This window comes from Pipistrellus hanaki, assembly GCF_964339955.1.
Source record: "Pipistrellus hanaki genome assembly, chromosome: 2".
Taxonomy (NCBI): domain Eukaryota; kingdom Metazoa; phylum Chordata; class Mammalia; order Chiroptera; family Vespertilionidae; genus Pipistrellus; species Pipistrellus hanaki.
This window is the reverse complement of record NC_140504.1, coordinates 101,429,757-101,446,989: the sequence shown is the minus strand read 5'-3', so window position 1 is coordinate 101,446,989 and position 17,233 is coordinate 101,429,757. Positions and strand designations below refer to the sequence as shown.

Sequence of the window (17,233 nt, the reverse complement as noted above, 5' to 3'; positions counted from 1 at the left end):
ACAGTAAGAGAGACTAAAAAAGCAATCCCATTTACCATCGCACCGAAAAAAATTGAGATACCTAGGAATAAACTAAACTAAAGAGGTAAAAGACCTATACACAGAAAACTACAGGACACTGAAAAAAGAGACAGAGGAAGATGAAAACAGATGGAATAACATACCATGCTCATAGATGGGTAGAATCAACATCATTGCAATGCCTATACTACCCAAAGCAATCTATAGATTCAATACATTCCCCATTAAAATACCAATGGCATATTTCACAGACCTAGAAAGAACTATCAAAAAATTAATCTGGAAAAGAAGAGAGATGTGGATGATGGCAACCAGCAGGAAGGTAGGGAGGGAGAGTGCGTGAGAGAGTGAGGGAGCAATAGAGGTGTATGTGAACATGTGTGGGTGTGTGTGTGAGCGAAATAGGGACAGTTAGACCCTGAAGTTCTTCTAGGAGGCTGCCAATCTGGGCAGTCTTATATGGCAAAACCCCATAGCCACCAAAAAACTCTCCAGGAGGACACCAGTGACATAGAGACCATGCCATCTTGAAGAATAGAACTGCTTGAGACTAGAATCCTAGCCTCGCCACCACCCATACCAGGACACTACAGAAGCTCTGGTAGAAGACCTGCCACCACAGCTGCAAACCCAGGGACACTAAGAGTCCGGGCACCCAGCCGCAGATTTCTGTGAGTCACAAAGCCAATCTTCCTTCTCCAGAGCCCCTGTGGCAGCAACATAGAAACTACCAGACCCCAGCCTCACAATAAGGTTTTCTGCACACACAAAGCAGTGGCAACTTTGCCTGATTTTGACCCTTGGTGTGGGACACAGGAAGTTTGCTTCCCGTGACTCTTCTGCACACCCAGGCAGAGAGACTAAACAGAATTCAAGCCTAGCCTCTCTTAATTAGGGAGGTGATCTTAGGAGACCAGATCTCGTGCCCACATAGGGCAGGGAGACAGCGCTGAACTTTAGCCCGGAATTGTGAACTTGGGGAATGTGTTTCCCATGACTCATATCCGGGCCCAGGCAGGGAGACTGAGTGGAATTTGAGCCAAGCTGCTATCACTTCGGAGGTAGTTTCTGTGACCAGATCTCGAGCCCTCACAGGGCAGGGAGACAGTGCTGAACTTTAGCCCAGACTAGTGAACTCTGGGAATTTGTTTCCCGCAACTCCTCTCAGTGCCCAGGCAGGGGAGGCAGTCCTGAATTTGAGCATAAGCACACGACCTTGGATAGTTGTTTTCTGCAAGCAGATCATATGCCCATGCAGGAAGATAGCACTGAATTTGAGCCTGGGGGTGTAAACCCAGGGAGTTTGTTCCCCACAACCAGACCCTGTGCTCATCAAAGGAAGGCAGTGCTGAATTTGAGCCTGGCTACATGGACACAGGGAGTTTGTTTTCCACACTGCAGACCTGTGTGATCAGATACCATACCCACAGTAAGTGTCAGTGCCACCTGACTTTGATTCAGGACAAGCTCACACAAAAGGCTGTTTACCGCAGGGCAGAAGTGGACCTCCTGCCAACATGGTGTGACTGAGCAACCCAGTCTCCTGGACAGATCAGGGACCCTGAATCTCCACACAAGAGGCAGAATTGATCACCAGTGACTGGACTCCGTTCCTCATTACATGCACCTGAGATCCCTGATTCCCAGTACATTCACACTAACAGCCAGTGACTCCAATTATTGGCATATGTGCACACAGGGACCTGATTCTCAGTGTGAGGTAGCACCAAGATACTTGATTCCTGATATAGACACAGGGAGCTTCTGATTCCTGACATGCAATAGAAGACTTTGATTTCTGCACACACCAGTGGGTTCTCTGTTTCAATATGGCACAGGCAGCATCCCTGATTCTAGATACATACACAAGGCCATACTAAGCACCTACCTGTGACTCTGATCCAGGGCAAGTGTGGCTCGCACCAATCCACAGCAACTGCATGACTTGGTATTAGAACTCTTCACTGACACTTGGGAGGTGCAAAAATCCCATGGCACACAGCTCAAGGCCCTCAAAACTCAATATTTGAACCCTTTGGTAATAGTTAGAATGGGGAGACAATGTAGGAATCCTCAGAGGAAAGAAAAGGAGAAATTGTCAAGTAAGGAAATAAGTGAAACGGAAGCATGCAACATGAAAGAAAAAGAATTCAGAGTAATGGTCATACAGTTCATACACCGGATCGATGAGAAAATCAACAACATATGCAAAAATCAGGAAGAAATGAAAAATGATATAGCTACAATGAAAAACAGCATGGAAGGCTTCAACAGTAGACTAGAAGAATCAGAGGACTGAATCAGCAAGTTAGAAGATTAGGTACAGAAACAAGCCCAATCTAAACAGCAACTAGAGAAAAAAATTAAAAAGCAGGAGGAAAGCCTAAGGGAGTTTGGTGACAATGCAAAATGAAATAACACACATATAATACAGCTTCCAGAAAAACAAGAAGATCAGCAAGGGTTAGAAAATCTGTTTGAAGAAATAATGACAGAAAACTTCCCAAATATGGGGAAGAAGAAAGTTACTCAAGTACAAAGAGTCCCAAGCAAGATGAACCTCAAAAGACCCACCACAAGACACACCATAATTATAATGGCAAATGTTATCAACAAGAGAGAATCTTAAAAGCTGCGAAAGAGAGATAGAGCATTACCTACAAAGGATTCCCCAGCAGATTATCAAATGATTTCTCAACAAAAACACATCAAGCTAGAAGGAAATGGAAGAATATATACAAAGTGATGCAAAGCAAGGGACTCAATCCAAGAATACTCTATCCAGCAAGACAATCAATCAAAATTAAAGGGAAATCAGGAGCTTCACAGACAAAAAAAAAAGGCTAAGGGAGTTTATTACTACCAAATCAGCAATGCAACAAATGCTAAAGGAAATGATGTAAAAAGAAGAAACAAAAGGTAAGAAAAAAAAGAAAAGGTAAGAAAGAACACAACCTCAAAAAATTAAAAATGGCTCAAATAAGTATCTTTCATACAGTGTTTCCCCAAAAATAAAACATCCTCCGAAAATAAGACCTACTTACAGATTTCCTTCTGAGTGAAATATAAGGCATCCCCCCGAAAATAAGGCCCCCCTAGGCTCTGTCTTAGAATGAAAATTAATTTACCATAAACTGGTCGCTAGGGCCGCCCCGACTGGCGTCTAGCAACCAGTGACATTATGCGGAGTCCTGATGTCACTGCTGTGTGGAGGTGGAGCAGAGGTCAGAGTGAGCGATGAGCACTGGGCGGGAGAGAGGAGGAGACTTTCGCAGATGCATGTAGAAGAACAGGAGGATTAGAGCGGATGGGACTCAGCAAAGGTGGTGAGTGCTGGTCTGTCTCTGGTAACACTACCTGATGCTCGCGGCCACCCTCATGATGACTGAAGGTTCTCAGTCAGTGGCAGACCCTGCTCCAGCCCAGATCCAGGCCCCAGGAAGCCCAGTGACAGTCCCCAGGCAGGTTCCAGGGGATAAATGTCTGATAAAGGGGTAGGGGGAATGTCTGGTAAAGGTGTTCAGTGACACAGGGGTGGGGGAAGGGAGATCACTTAAAATGACACAGGAGGATCAGAGGGGGCAATCAAAATGACAGGAGGATCAAAAGGAGTTACTAAAATGGTAATCTCCCCTCTGATTCTCCTGTGCCATTTTGACTCCCCTCTCTGATTCCCCCTGTGTCATTTTAAGTGATCCCCTCCCCCCACCTTGATACCCCAATTCCATTTTTTTACCCCTAGAAATGAGCGCAAAAATAAAAAGCTACTCCGTGGAGTACAAGAAAGGAATCGTGGAAGACTCTTGGGCCAAAATCTTACTGCTTTCTGCAAAGAGAAGATGTTGAGTATCCGATTGGTCCGAAAATAGCGAGCAGAGTATGGTAACCTCATTGAACAAGTGGACAAGGGAAATGCTAAAAAGCACAAGTGTGGATCAGGTCAGCAACCACTATTTTCCGAGCTGGAAGACCTTACCTGTGAATGGGTTGTTGACAGGAGAGCAGAGGCTTTGGTTGTGAATAGGGCTCAGATTCAAGAATTTGCCCTTGCAATGGCACCACATTGATTGGTTTCATTGATCTTTTGTATTGTTTTTGTTGTTGTTGTTTGACATAGCCCCCGAAGATTTCAAAGCATCACAACACTGGCTGGGTAATTTCCTTCAGAAAGTGAACTGTCTTTAAGAAGATCTACAACATTGTTTAGGTTGGAAGATACTCAAGTTATTAAGCGAGCACTTGCATTCAAGTCCTTTATTGATGATGCTGACTTCTCTAAATACAATATTTCCAACATGATTGCTATGGATGAAACTGCAGTGTTTATGGGCCAATTATCTCAAACAACAATTGAACAGTGGGGTGCCTCCTTAGTGTACATTCCATCCACTGCTTACGAAAGTGCACGTGTTTCCTATATTTTGGCAATTTGTCTGGATGTCACTAAAATCCCAACTTTAATCATTTCTAAGGGCAAGAAGGAAAAGATTGAACATGTTTTGGGCATTTTTATTCTTGAAACTGAAAAAGCCTGGGCCACACAAGCAGTTATAAGGAAGTGGGTCAATTTAATGCTGCCACTTGTTATGCGAGGGAGACAAAGAGGTCTGCTAGTCTGGGATGCAGCCAGCACTCACCGCGCTAAAGACATGAAGACATTTCTTCACGAAAGAAAAATAGATCAGATAATGATTCCCGCAGGAATGATGGCCCATCTCCAGACTCTTGATATTGCAATAAACAAGCCATTCAAAGACAATTTGTGCATGGAAATTAATGACTACATTGAAAATAGAATGGAGAGAAATCAGGAAACTTTGTGAAACCTAAACTGCAAGAAGTTATGACTTGGGTGAAGAATTCATGGGAAAAAATCACTGACAGTTGCATTGCAAATGCACTGTGAACAGGCTACCTTGCCAAGAAGTACTCATTTAAAGACAGTGCAATTGCTAAACATGAGAGATTTGGTCCACTGATTCTGAAAGAAATGGAGTCACAAGAAATTCACCAGGGAATTCAGGAATTGCATTGTTATGATGATGTTCCAGAAGATGATGACATGATTGTCATTGAATAAATGAGTAAATTCTTGATACTGTAGGATTCAGTTTGTCTGGTTTGTGTTGACAACTACCATACTACTGTACCGTATACAGGTAATAAATTTCCTTTATTTTCATTTAACAATAAATGTGTACCGTATTCTTCTTTATGGAAAAATAAGACATCCCCTGAAAATAAGACCTAACGCATCTTTGGGAGCAAAAATTAATATAAGACACTGTCTTATTTTCGGGGAAACAAGGTAATAACTTTAAACGTAAATGGACTAAATGCTCCAATCAAAAGACATGAAGTGGCTGAATGGATTAAAAAAAATAATGACCCATATATATGCTGTCTATAAGAGACCCAGCACAAACAAGGGACTCACAGACTGAAAGTGAAGGGATGGAAAAAAAAATTTTCAGGCAAATAGAAATGAAAAAAAAAAAAAAAGTGGGGTAGCAATACTTATATCTGACAAAATAGATCTCAAAGTGAAGGCTATAACAAGAGATAAGAAAGGCAACTTCATAAGAATAAATATATTGATACAACAAGAGGATATAACCCTGGTAAACATATATGCACTCAAGAGCACCCAAATACATAAAAAATCTCCTGGAAGATATCAATAGAGAGATTGACAACAATACAATCATAGTAGGGGACTTTAATATACCACTGACATCACTGGATAAATCCTCTAGACAAAAAATCAGCAAAGAAACAACAATACTAAATGACTTACTACATAGATGGATTTAACTGACATCTTCAGAACATTTCACCCCAAAGCTGCGGAATATAAGTTCTTCTTAAGTTCACATGGGACATTTTCAAAAATAGACCACATACTGGGTCACAAGCACAGTTTCCCCAAATTCAAGAAGACTGAAATCATACCAAGCATCTTTGCAGACCAAAATGGCATAATATTAGAAATAAACTACAATAAAAGCAATCTAAAACACTCAACCACTTGGAAGCTGAATAACATGTTATTAAATATTGATTGGGTTACCTATGAGATCAAAGAAGAAATTAAAAACATTGTGGAAACTAATGACAATAAAAACACAACAATGCAAATACTATGGGACACAATGAAAGCAGTCCTGAGAGGAAAATTTATAGCTCTCAACAAACAAGAAAAAATGGTAGTAAATTATCTAATGCTACAACTCAAATAATTAGAAAGATAGCAACAAGAAAAGCCCAGAGTGAGCAGAAGGAAGGAGATAATAAAGATCAGAGCAAAAATAAATGACATATTTCAATTAGCCAATCTAAATTAGTCTAAAAACTTGTCTACTATTTTACTGTCAAATTTATTACTCTAACAACAAAAAATTAATTGTACTGGTCAAGAAGCTGTCCTTAAAGTGCTAAGTAAAATTTTTATTGGTAGTTCATCTCATGACAAAATTGCATAACATGTAATGAACCTAAAGCAATCATATTATAGTCCAAAAAATTAAAAATTAAAAGCTATCAAGACTACATCATAAAATTTTCAAAAGCCTACTAATACTTAAATTTAAAAAAAGGGATAGTAGAAGAATATCATGTAAGGAAAAGATCCTGTAAGTAAATTACATCTGGAAAATTTGTACTTTAGAAAATTAATTGTAATGCTAACAGCAAGACACCCATGAAAAACACACATGGTGTCAAAACAAGCCAAAGGAAATCATTTGGGCAAAAAATGAAAAAGGATCCCAAGTCAAATTTATAGAAATTATTCCTTCATTAACTTTTGGTTGAGAATATCTTTGTATATTTTCAGAAAACAACTCCAAGACCATGTGGATTCCAACAACAGAAAGGAATTGACAGGAGTACTCTAGACATGAAGACAGAAGAGAAGCAGTCCAGAGATGGAAGATGCTGACGTCGCCTGGCCATACTAGCAGTCGACAGTTGTGCATCACTGCAGGTTGCCCAAGACCAAACAAGAAAGGATTGTTCCTGCATTACCACCATTTGTTCACCGTCCAGAACTATAATATCATTGCTGAAATATACACATAAGGAACTGTTTGACATTGGGTCTCAAAAGAACTGTTGGCACAGAAAGAAACTCACTACAGACTTCATTTGCTTTTCAGCATGACCATTATTGCTTGTCTCATTTTTAGTTCTTATAAGTGTATTTCCATTAGGACATGATCTCAGTCATCTAGGGGAAATGATGAACAATACAGAACAAGAACAGACTCAGAGACAAAGAGGAATGGATCATACTGTTGAACCTCAGAGGGAGTGTAGGGGAGGATGGGGATTATGAAGAGAGATCAACCAAAGGACTTGGGTGCATCCATATGAGCCTAACCAGTGGTCAAGGACAGCAGGGGTGTGGGGGCATGTGTGGGGAGGGGCAGGGGAAGGGAATGGAGGGATGATGACAAATATGTGAAACCTTAATCAATAAAAAAATTTATAAAAAAGAAATAAATGGCATAGAGAACAACAACAACAACAAAAATAATACAAAAGATCAATGAAACCAAGAGCTGATTCTTTGAAAAAATAAACAAGATTGACGAATCTCCAGCCAGGCTCACCAAGAAGCAAAGAGAGAGGACCCAAATAAACAAAATCAGAAATGATAGAGACGAAATAATAACAGATCCCACAGAAATAAAAAGATTGTTAAAAAATATTATGGACAGCTCTACTCTAACAACCTAGACAACCTGGAGGAAATGGACACATTCCTAGAAAAATACAACCTTCCAAAACTTACTCAGGAAGATTCTAAAAAATCTCAATAGGCCGATAACTATGGAAGAAATTAAAGTAGACATCAAAAAGCTTCCAGAAAACAAAAGCCCAGGCCCAGACCACTTCACAGGAGAGTTATACCAAACATTCAAGGAAGAACTAAAACCTATCCTCCTCAGACTATTCCAAAAAATTCAAGAGGGAGGAACACTTCCAAGCTCCTTCTATGAAGCCAGCATCACCTAATACCAAAACCAGATAAAGACAACACAATGCAAGAGAATTACAAGCCAATATCCCTCATGAATATATAGATGCCAAAATCCTCAATAAAATTCTAGCAAATTGGATCCAGCAGTACATCAGGAAGATCACGTACCATGACCAAGGAGGATTTATACTAGGGATGAGAGGATGGTACAATATCCGCAAATCAATAAATGTGATACATCACATAGACAAGTTGAGGGAGTAAATTCACATAATCATATCAATTGATGCAGGAAAAGAATTTGACATAATCCAACACCCTTTCTTGATAAAAATTCTCAGGAAGGTGGGAACAGAAGGATCATACCTCAACATAATAAAAGCCATATATTACAAACCCACAGCCAACATCATACTAATTGGGCAAAAAATGAAAACCATTTCCCCTAAGAACAGGAACAAGACACGGATGCCCACTCTCACCACTCCTGTTCAACATAGTGCTGGAAGTACTAGCATTTGCCATCTGACAAGAAGGAGAAATAAAAGGCATCCACTTTGAAAGAGAAGAAGAAAAACTGTCCTTATTTGCAGATGACATGATACTGTACATAGAAAACCCTAAAGACTATATAAAAAATTATTAGACTTAATAAATGAATTTGGTAAAGTAGCATGATACAAAATTAACGCCAAGCGATCTATGGTATTTCTATACACCTATAGTGAACTTAAAGACAGAAACACTAAAAAAGCAATCCCATTTACCATCATACCAAAAAAAAAAAATTAAGATCTAGGAATAAACTTAGCTAAAGAGGTAAAAGACCTATATGCAAAAAAACTATAGGACACTGAAAAAAAGAGATAGAGAAAGACGTAAACAGATGGAAGAACATACCATGTACATGGATTAGTAGAATCAACATCATCAAAATGTCAATACTACCCAAAGCAATCTATAGACTTAATGCACTCCCCATTAAAATACAAACAGCATATTTCACAGACTTAGAATGAACTCTCCAAAAATTCATCTGGAATAAAAGACCCTGAATAGCCACAGTAATCCTGAGAAAGAAGAACAAAGTAGGTGGGATTTCAATACCAGACTTTAAGCTGTATTACAAAGCCACTGTTCTCAAAACAGTCTGGTACTGGAACAAGAACAGACATAGATCAATGGAATAGAATAGAGAACCCATAAATCGACCCAAACCACTATGCCCAATTAATATTCGACAAAGTTGACATGAACATACAATGAAATCAAGACAGTCCTTTCAATAAAAAGTGATGGGAAAATTGGACAGATACATGCAAAAAAAAAATTGAATGCCAATTTACACAATACACAAAAATAAACTCAAAATGGATAAAGAACTTAAACATAAGACAAGAAGCCATAAAAGTGCTAGCGGAATGCACAGGCAGCAAAATCTAGATATATGTCCAAAGAACTTATTCACTGATACTGTTCTTAGGGCAATGGAAAATAAAGAGAAAATAAACAAATGGGACTACATCAAAATATATAAAAAGCTTTTGCACAGCAAAAGAAAAAAAACATCAACAAAACAACAAGAAAGACCACTACATGGGAAAACATATATGCCACTGTTATCACTGATAAGAGATTAATCTCTAACATTTAAAGGAAACTCATACAACTCAACAAAAGGAAGAAAAACAATCTAATCAAGAAATGGGCAATGGACCTAAATAGAAACTTTTTGAAAGAAGATGAAGGAAGGCCAAGAGACACATGAAAACATGATCAAAGTCACTAATTACCTTAGAGATGCAAATCAAAACGACAATGCAGTACCATCTTACACCTGTCAGAATGGTTATCATAAAAATCAATAAAAGACAAATGTTGGTGAGGATGCAGAAAAAAAGGGAACCCTGGTACACTGCTGGTAGAAATGCAGACTGGTGCAGCCACTGTGGAGAACAGTACGGAGTTTCGTCAAAAAACTAAAAATGGAACTCCCATTTGACCCAGTAATACCACTTCTAGGATTATATTCCAAGAAGCTAGAAACATCAATCAGAAAGGATATATGCACCACTATATTTATAGTAGCACAATTTACCATCCTATATAATAAAAGAGTAATATAAAATTGACCATATTTCTGCTCTGTCCACAAGCCAAACCCACTGACCATGCCAACCAGCTGATTAGAGCAAATATGCAAATAAATCCAACCAAGATGGCTGAAGCCACAGAGAGCAGGAGGTAAGCGTGGCTTTCCCTGACAACGGAGGAAGCCAAGCTTTCCGCCTGCCCTTGCTGCCTAGGCCTCCACTCAAGGCTACAAAGTTTCAATTATAGAAGATACATAAATCCCAACAGAAATGGCTGCAGCCACAGAGCAAGCAGGGAGTTTGGCTCCACTCCAGGCTACAAAGTTTTAATTGTAGAAGATACATAAATCCCAGATACCAGGGCCTCCACTTGGGTCACCAGGATTGTGGACGGCCTGCAAACCACCACAGGCCCCTTGCCCAGGCCACCCACCCCCCAAGGAAACCCCCACCCTGATCCAGGACACCCTTCAGGGAAAACCAACTGGCCCCACCCATGCACCAGGCCTCTATCTTATCTAATAAAATAGTAATATGCAGACTGACCATCACTCCAACACACAAGATGGCTTCTCCCATGTGGTCAAAGATCCTGCCCCCATGTACACACAAGATGGCCACCAAAAGATGGCCAGTAGGAGAGGGCAGTTGGGAGGGACCAGGCCTGCAAGGGAGGGCAGTTGGGGGCAATCAAGCCTGCAGGGGAGGACAGTTAGGGGTGACCAGGCCTGCAGGGGAGGGCAGTGAGGGGTGACCAGGCCTGAATGGGAAGGCAGGTAGGGGCAAACAGGCTGGCAGTGGAGCAGTTTGGCATCAATCAGGCTGGTGGCAGAGTGGTTAAGGGGTGATGAGGCTGGCAGGCTGAAGTGGTTAGGGGCAATCAGGAAGGAAGGAAGGTGAGCAGTTGAAAGCCAGCAGTCCTAGATTGTGAGAGAGATGTCTGACTGCCTGTTTAGATCGAGCCTAAACGGGCAGTTGGACATCCCCAGAGGAGTCCCAGATTGGAGAGGGTGCAGACTGGACTGAGGGACACCCCCCTCTCCGTGCACAAATTTTGTACACCGGACCTCTAGTAGCTAAGATTTGGCAACAGCCTACATGCTCATCAGCAGATGAGTGGATTAAAAAACTGTGGTATATCTACACAATGGAGTACTACACTGCGCTAAAAAGGAAGGAATTCCTCCCATTTGCAACGACATGGATGGAACTGGAAAGCATTATGCTTAGTGAAGTAAGCCAGTCAGATAAAGTTAAACATCACATGATCTCACTCATTTATGGAATATAATGAACAACATAAATTTATGATCAAAAACAGTTCCTGAAACAGAGAAACATCTATCAGACCATCAAACCTCAGAAGGAAGGTAGTGGAGAGTGGTAAGGGGGAGTGATCAACCAAAGAACTTGTATGCATGCATATAAGCCTAACCAATGGACACAGACAACAGAGGGGTAAGGGCATGAGTGGGGGGAACGGGGGGATAATGAGGGAATAAGGACACATAAGTAACACCTTAATCAATAAAAGATTTTTTTTAAAAAAACTTCAATAAAAAAATATCATGCTTTCCTGTAATATACAACATAGGGAAAATAGTCAGTAATCCTATATAATAAAAGCCTAATATGCTAAAAAACAAACAAACAAACAAACAAAAAACACCTCATCTGGAATAAAAAAAGACCCCAAATAACCACAGCAATCCTGAGAAAGAAGAACAAAGTAGGTGGGATCTCAATACCAGATTTCAAGCTGTATTACAAAGCTACTGTTCTCAAAATAGCCTGGTACTGGCACAAGAACAGACATATAGACCAATGGAATAAGACAGAGAATCCATATATCGACCCAAACCACTATGTTCAATTAATATTTGACAAAGGAGGCATGAACATAGAATATAGTCAAGACAGTCTCTTCAACAAATGGTGTAGATACTTTCTGAAAGAAGACTGAAGGAAGGCCAAGAAAAATATGAAAACATGCTCAAAGTCACTAATCATATGAGAGATGCAAATCAAAATGACAATGAGGTACCATCTCACACCTGTCAGAATGGCTATCATCAACAAATCAACAAATGACAAATGCTGGCCAGGATGCAGAGAAAAAAGAACTCTAGTGCACTGCTGGTGGGAATGCAGACTGGTGCAGCCACTGTGGAGAACAGTATTGAGTTTTTTCAAAAAACTGAAAATGGAACTCCTATTTGACCCAGTGTTCCCACTTCTAGGAATATATCTCAAGAAACTAGAAACACTAATTAGAAAGGATATATGCACCACTATGTTCATAACAGCACAATTTACAATACCTAAGATTTGGAAACAGCCTAAGTGCCCATCAGGAGATAAGTGGATTAAAAAAACTGTGATACATCTATACAATGGAATACTATGCTGTGGTAAAAAAAAAAATAATAATAAAATAAAAGTTCTTACCATTTGCAACAGCATGGATAGAACTGGAGAGCATTATGCTTAGTGAAATAAGTCAGAGAAAGATAAATATCATATTATCTCACTCATTTTTAGAATATAATGAAATAAACTTATGAATGAAAATAGATCCAGAGATAGAGAAACTTCAATCAGACCATCAAACCTCAGAGGTAAGATAGGGGAGGGTGGGGGTAAAGGGGAGAGATCAACCAAAGGACTTGTATGCATGCATATAAGCCTAACCAGTGGACATATCAATAGATAAAAGTGGGATGAGGGAATGAGTGGGGTGATTGGGGGGGGGGGGGTCATGAGGGAATAAGGACACATATGTAATACCTTAATCAATAAAAAAAATAATAAAGTAAAATAAAAGGGAAAGGGATTCACATTTTATATCATTCTCTACATATTTAAACTTTTTTATAACCATAGAAAATATATTACTTTTATAAGTTAAAGAGCTTGTTTAAAAATTATGTGGTTCTGACTCTGGAGTAACTTTCTCCTTCCCTTGATTTCTCTTAAACTCATTCCATGTATGGATTAAATGATCCTACATCTGAAAATTATTCCCAGATCTTTAATTCTAACCAATACATGCCCCTCTCCCTTCTGAACTTGAGCTTGGAATTGCATTTTTTTAAAACACCTTTTAATATTTTTATTGATTTCAAGAGGGAGAGGGAGAGAAACATCAATGATGAGAGAATCTTTGATTGTCTGCCTCCTGCACACCCTTCCCATTGGGGATCAAGTCCACAACCTGGACATGTGCTCTTGACCAGAATCAAACCTGGGACACTTCAGCCCACAGGCTGATGCTCTATCCACTGAGCCAAATTGGCTAGGAATGAATTGCCTTCTATTTGGTGAATATTTTCCTCTGTAATATTGGCACCTTAAGTTCATAACTGAAAGTCTCTTTCCTCTGAACTGCTCCTCTGTGTCTGTCTATTGATCTAACCTCATGTGGTGCTTGGACTCATTCATCATTTCCGCTCCTCATCCTTGTCCACCTCACAGGAACTGGGCTTAGAGCCCAATTCTGCCTGATGCCACAGTCTTCCTTTTGTTCCAAAAGCCCTGACTTGATATCCATTAACAACAAGCTAGGCCCAGCCCGCCAGGCCTTGCAATGTGGCCCACACCGCGCTGTCATCACTGCACTCCGCTGTCAGTTTATGACATTGTCAGTTTATGACTGTTCAGTAAACCATTCGGCCCGCGATTTAGGCTAGATTTTAGATTTTGGCCCCTTCTCTGATTGAGTTTGACACCCCTAAGCTAGGGCATTCTCAGATCCCTAAGTAGCTTGGAGAGGCTCTCTTGTCCCCATCTCTGTCCCTGAGCTTCACTGCAAGACTAAAATTTCCCTCCTTACCTCTTCTGAGGAGAGGGCACTGCTTGCAAATCACAATGACCTTGGCACTCATGTTCTTGCCAGCCTGTTGAATTGCCAGATTTCCCTCTTTATAGATGCTGATGAGGGAAACTGTGGCATGCAACCTTCCACCCCGCATGATGGTTGTGATAACAGTACCAGCAAATACTGTGGAAGAAAACATTTTTGAAATAATATGACAGTGAAGGCAAATGTAAGCAGAATTGAACATAATTTTACATTTTTCTAAGTATCAGATCGGAAGCATTTTAATGTTAAAGAGAAGGCCCTAGCAGCACAATCAAATTTGATTCTGTACACTTGTCACCAAAATTCAGGTTGAAGAAAGGAGTCCTGGTGGTATCATGTGGACCATGTTGCTAGATATTGAGACCCCAGAGAGAAACCTGAATAGCTGTGCACTGTGGTCCATTACTGAGAAGAGACTCTTCACAATGTCTTATCCAACATGTAGATCAATTACTAAGTATGAGCCTCTACCTGTACATACTCCACAAGACCTTGAGTTTTCTAAGGCAACACCAAACTTGAAGGTTACATGATGGTGTTTGGGCCACAAGGAAGGGAGTCTTTGTGTCTGTATGGGTGTGTGCGCCTACCTGTATGTGTCTCCCTTCTTTAGCCTCTCTCTTTAGTTGTCCTCTGTCTTGGAACTTTGGTTCATCCCATGGGTCCCTAGCTCTCTCTAATTATCCATAAATATCTGCCTTTTAGTAGGTCTTTGATGTTCTCTTTATTAAAAACTAGGGGCCTGGTGCACAAAATTTGTGCACTGGGGAGGGGGGAGGGAGATCCCCTCAGCCCAGCCTGCCCCCTCTCACATACTGGGAGCCCTCAGCAGTCTGGCCTCCCTTTGAGGGAGACGACTGGGCTGATCAGAGAAAGGCACCAGCCACTGCCAGTCACTGCAGCCACCAAGGTGTTTTCATCAACACGGACTTTACTGTGAAAAAATGACAATGTTCTTTAGGCATTTTCAAGATGTGTCTTTCATAGGATATGACACTTCTTTCTTTCTTTCTTCCTCCTTTCTTCCTTCCTTCCTTCCTTCCTTCCTTCCTTCCTTCCTTCCTTCCTTCCTTCCTTCTTTCCTTTCTTCTTTCCTTCCTTCCTTCCATCCTCACCTGAGGATATGTTTCCATTGATTTTTAAAGAATATGGAAGAGAAAGGGAAAGTATAAATATTAAAGTGATAGGAACACTTTGATTGGTTGCCTCCTGCATGAGCCCTGACCTGGGCCCCAGACAGGGAGGAGCCTACAACTTAGGTACATGCCCTTGATCAGAATTTAACCTGGACCCTGCCGTTGGCAAACCTAGGCATTATCCACTGAGCTAAACCGCCTAGGGCAGGCAGGTTATGACATTTCTTAGCCCTCTAGCAGCAGACCATGGTTTGTTTTTTTTTCTCCAGGAATGGAGAAAAGCCCTAGATCACTTTTTTGGATTCTTATATCCAAGTTACTAAGAATATTACCAGTGGCATACAGAGAGCTTAGCCAATGAGTGGTCAGAAAAGGTGTTTCCTCTGTAGTTCAAACCTATCTCCTCTGATCTCCGGCTCCACCCCTGCCAAGGCATAAACCCTCCAGCAGGCTGCAATTGCCCAGATCCCCCCAACACACACACTCCTGGCCATGGCCACAAGCCTCTGACCTAGGCTTGGACCTTGGCCAGGGCCCCCAGATCACTTTGATCATCTGCAGAGGAACCCAGCTGGCTCTGATGAACATATTCCCAGCCAAGGCCACCAAGGACTCATGAAAGCCTGGCTTCTTCCATTCCTGGGGAAACCCAAGCCTCCCTCCTGCTTACCATGGTGGTAGCCATCTTGGTTAGGTTTATTTGCATATTAGCTCCTGATTGGCTGGTGGGTGTAGCAGAGGTACAGTCAATTTGCATATTACTCCTTTATTAGATAGGATATTTTTATTTCTTTCAGAGAGGAAGGAAGAGGGAGAGAGAGATAGAAACATCAATGATGAGAGAGAATCATCGATTCACTGTCTTCTGCATGCCCCATACTGGGGAGCGAGCCTGAAACCTAGGTATGTGCCCTGACCAGGAATTGAACCATGACTTCCTGGTTCATAGGTCAATGCTCAATCACTGAGCCACGAAGGTCGAGCTGATATTCTCTTTCTTATCCACCCTGTTTATTTAATTTAACAAATCAAGGTATAGAACTGAATTATAACAAAGCATTTTCTTGTTTAAAATTTTTTATAGCAAAATTCAGTTGCTTTTCATTATGTAACTCTCTTTTTTCCATTTTGACTTTTGGAGAAAAGAGTCTAATTTCTGAGCCACAGAAGAAAAGAATATGTGTTTCTCAAAGGTGTGCTTTTGGCATTTTGGTGAGGGTAATGCCATGTGGAACAGGAACTGCATTGAAGGACTATTTTATGAGCCTGTCCCTGCCCAGAAAAAAACAGTAACACTCCCCAGTTATTGTGACAACCCAAACTGCCCCTGGAGGTCAGGCTGAGAACCAATGGGCTTCAGGTGACTGTTTGTGGTTGTTTTCCCATGTGTAAGCAAGTCACAGTGGAGTTAATCAAGTTTTGGACTTGGCTGATAGGAGCCTTTTGGGGTGAAGTGAGAGCTCACTGCTTACATGGTGTGTAAAGCTCAAAAAAGTCAGAATTCTCCTCTGAGTATTCACTGCAAAATGTCAACTTGTCGCCAAGTGGAATAGGTGGCATCAAAAGATAGAGAAGAAGATTTCCTGAAGCATCTCCTGCGGAGACAGGCTGGCTGTGGTGGCAGTGACACTTGTGCTGTTTGGTTCATTTTTATGCTTGGAAAATAAAAGTGGGGAAGGGCCCAGGTCTGCAAGGCATGCAGAGCCCCTCTAGGAGGCCCTGGGTCTGGAATAAGCTTTTAGTTTACACAGCTTTTTGGTTTTTTTTTACAAGACCTTCCTAAATCTTTCTTGTAGAAATAAGCAACAAAATTAAATATGGTATCTTTTGCTCTTGAGTGGTTTTCACACACACAAAAAAATGCAACTATATTTAAGTTTAAAAAGCTCTTATAAATTCTAAATCATTAGTAATGTCTCCTCAGGTTCCAATTTATAAGTGTTTCCAAATAGATTTCCAGGTTTAAATTTAATACTTTAGAAAAACAGACATTGCAGAGGAAATGCTTGAATTTCCTGTGAGAGAGGCCAGCTTAGATATGCTTTTAATTTATTGAAGTTGAATTATCTACCTAAAAAATATATGTTAATTGACTGTACCTTCTCAATGCCCACCATTCAATCAGGAGTAAATATGC

At 40.7% G+C, this 17,233-nt stretch overlaps 1 protein-coding gene across 2 annotated transcripts in view; it reads right to left on the bottom strand.

Moving 5' to 3' along the window:
• The window catches only part of PCOLCE2 (procollagen C-endopeptidase enhancer 2), a 163,609-nt gene that overhangs the window by 17,348 nt on the left and 129,028 nt on the right, over positions 1-17,233 (bottom strand). The window contains exon 8 of one of the 2 annotated variants that reach the window (XM_084875949.1): positions 13,931-14,098. The exons of the other annotated variant lie outside the window; for it this stretch is intronic. Within the exon in view, the coding sequence (XP_084732075.1) occupies positions 13,931-14,098 (168 nt within the window). The remainder of the gene's footprint in view (positions 1-13,930; positions 14,099-17,233) is intronic. 2 annotated transcript variants of the gene reach the window in all.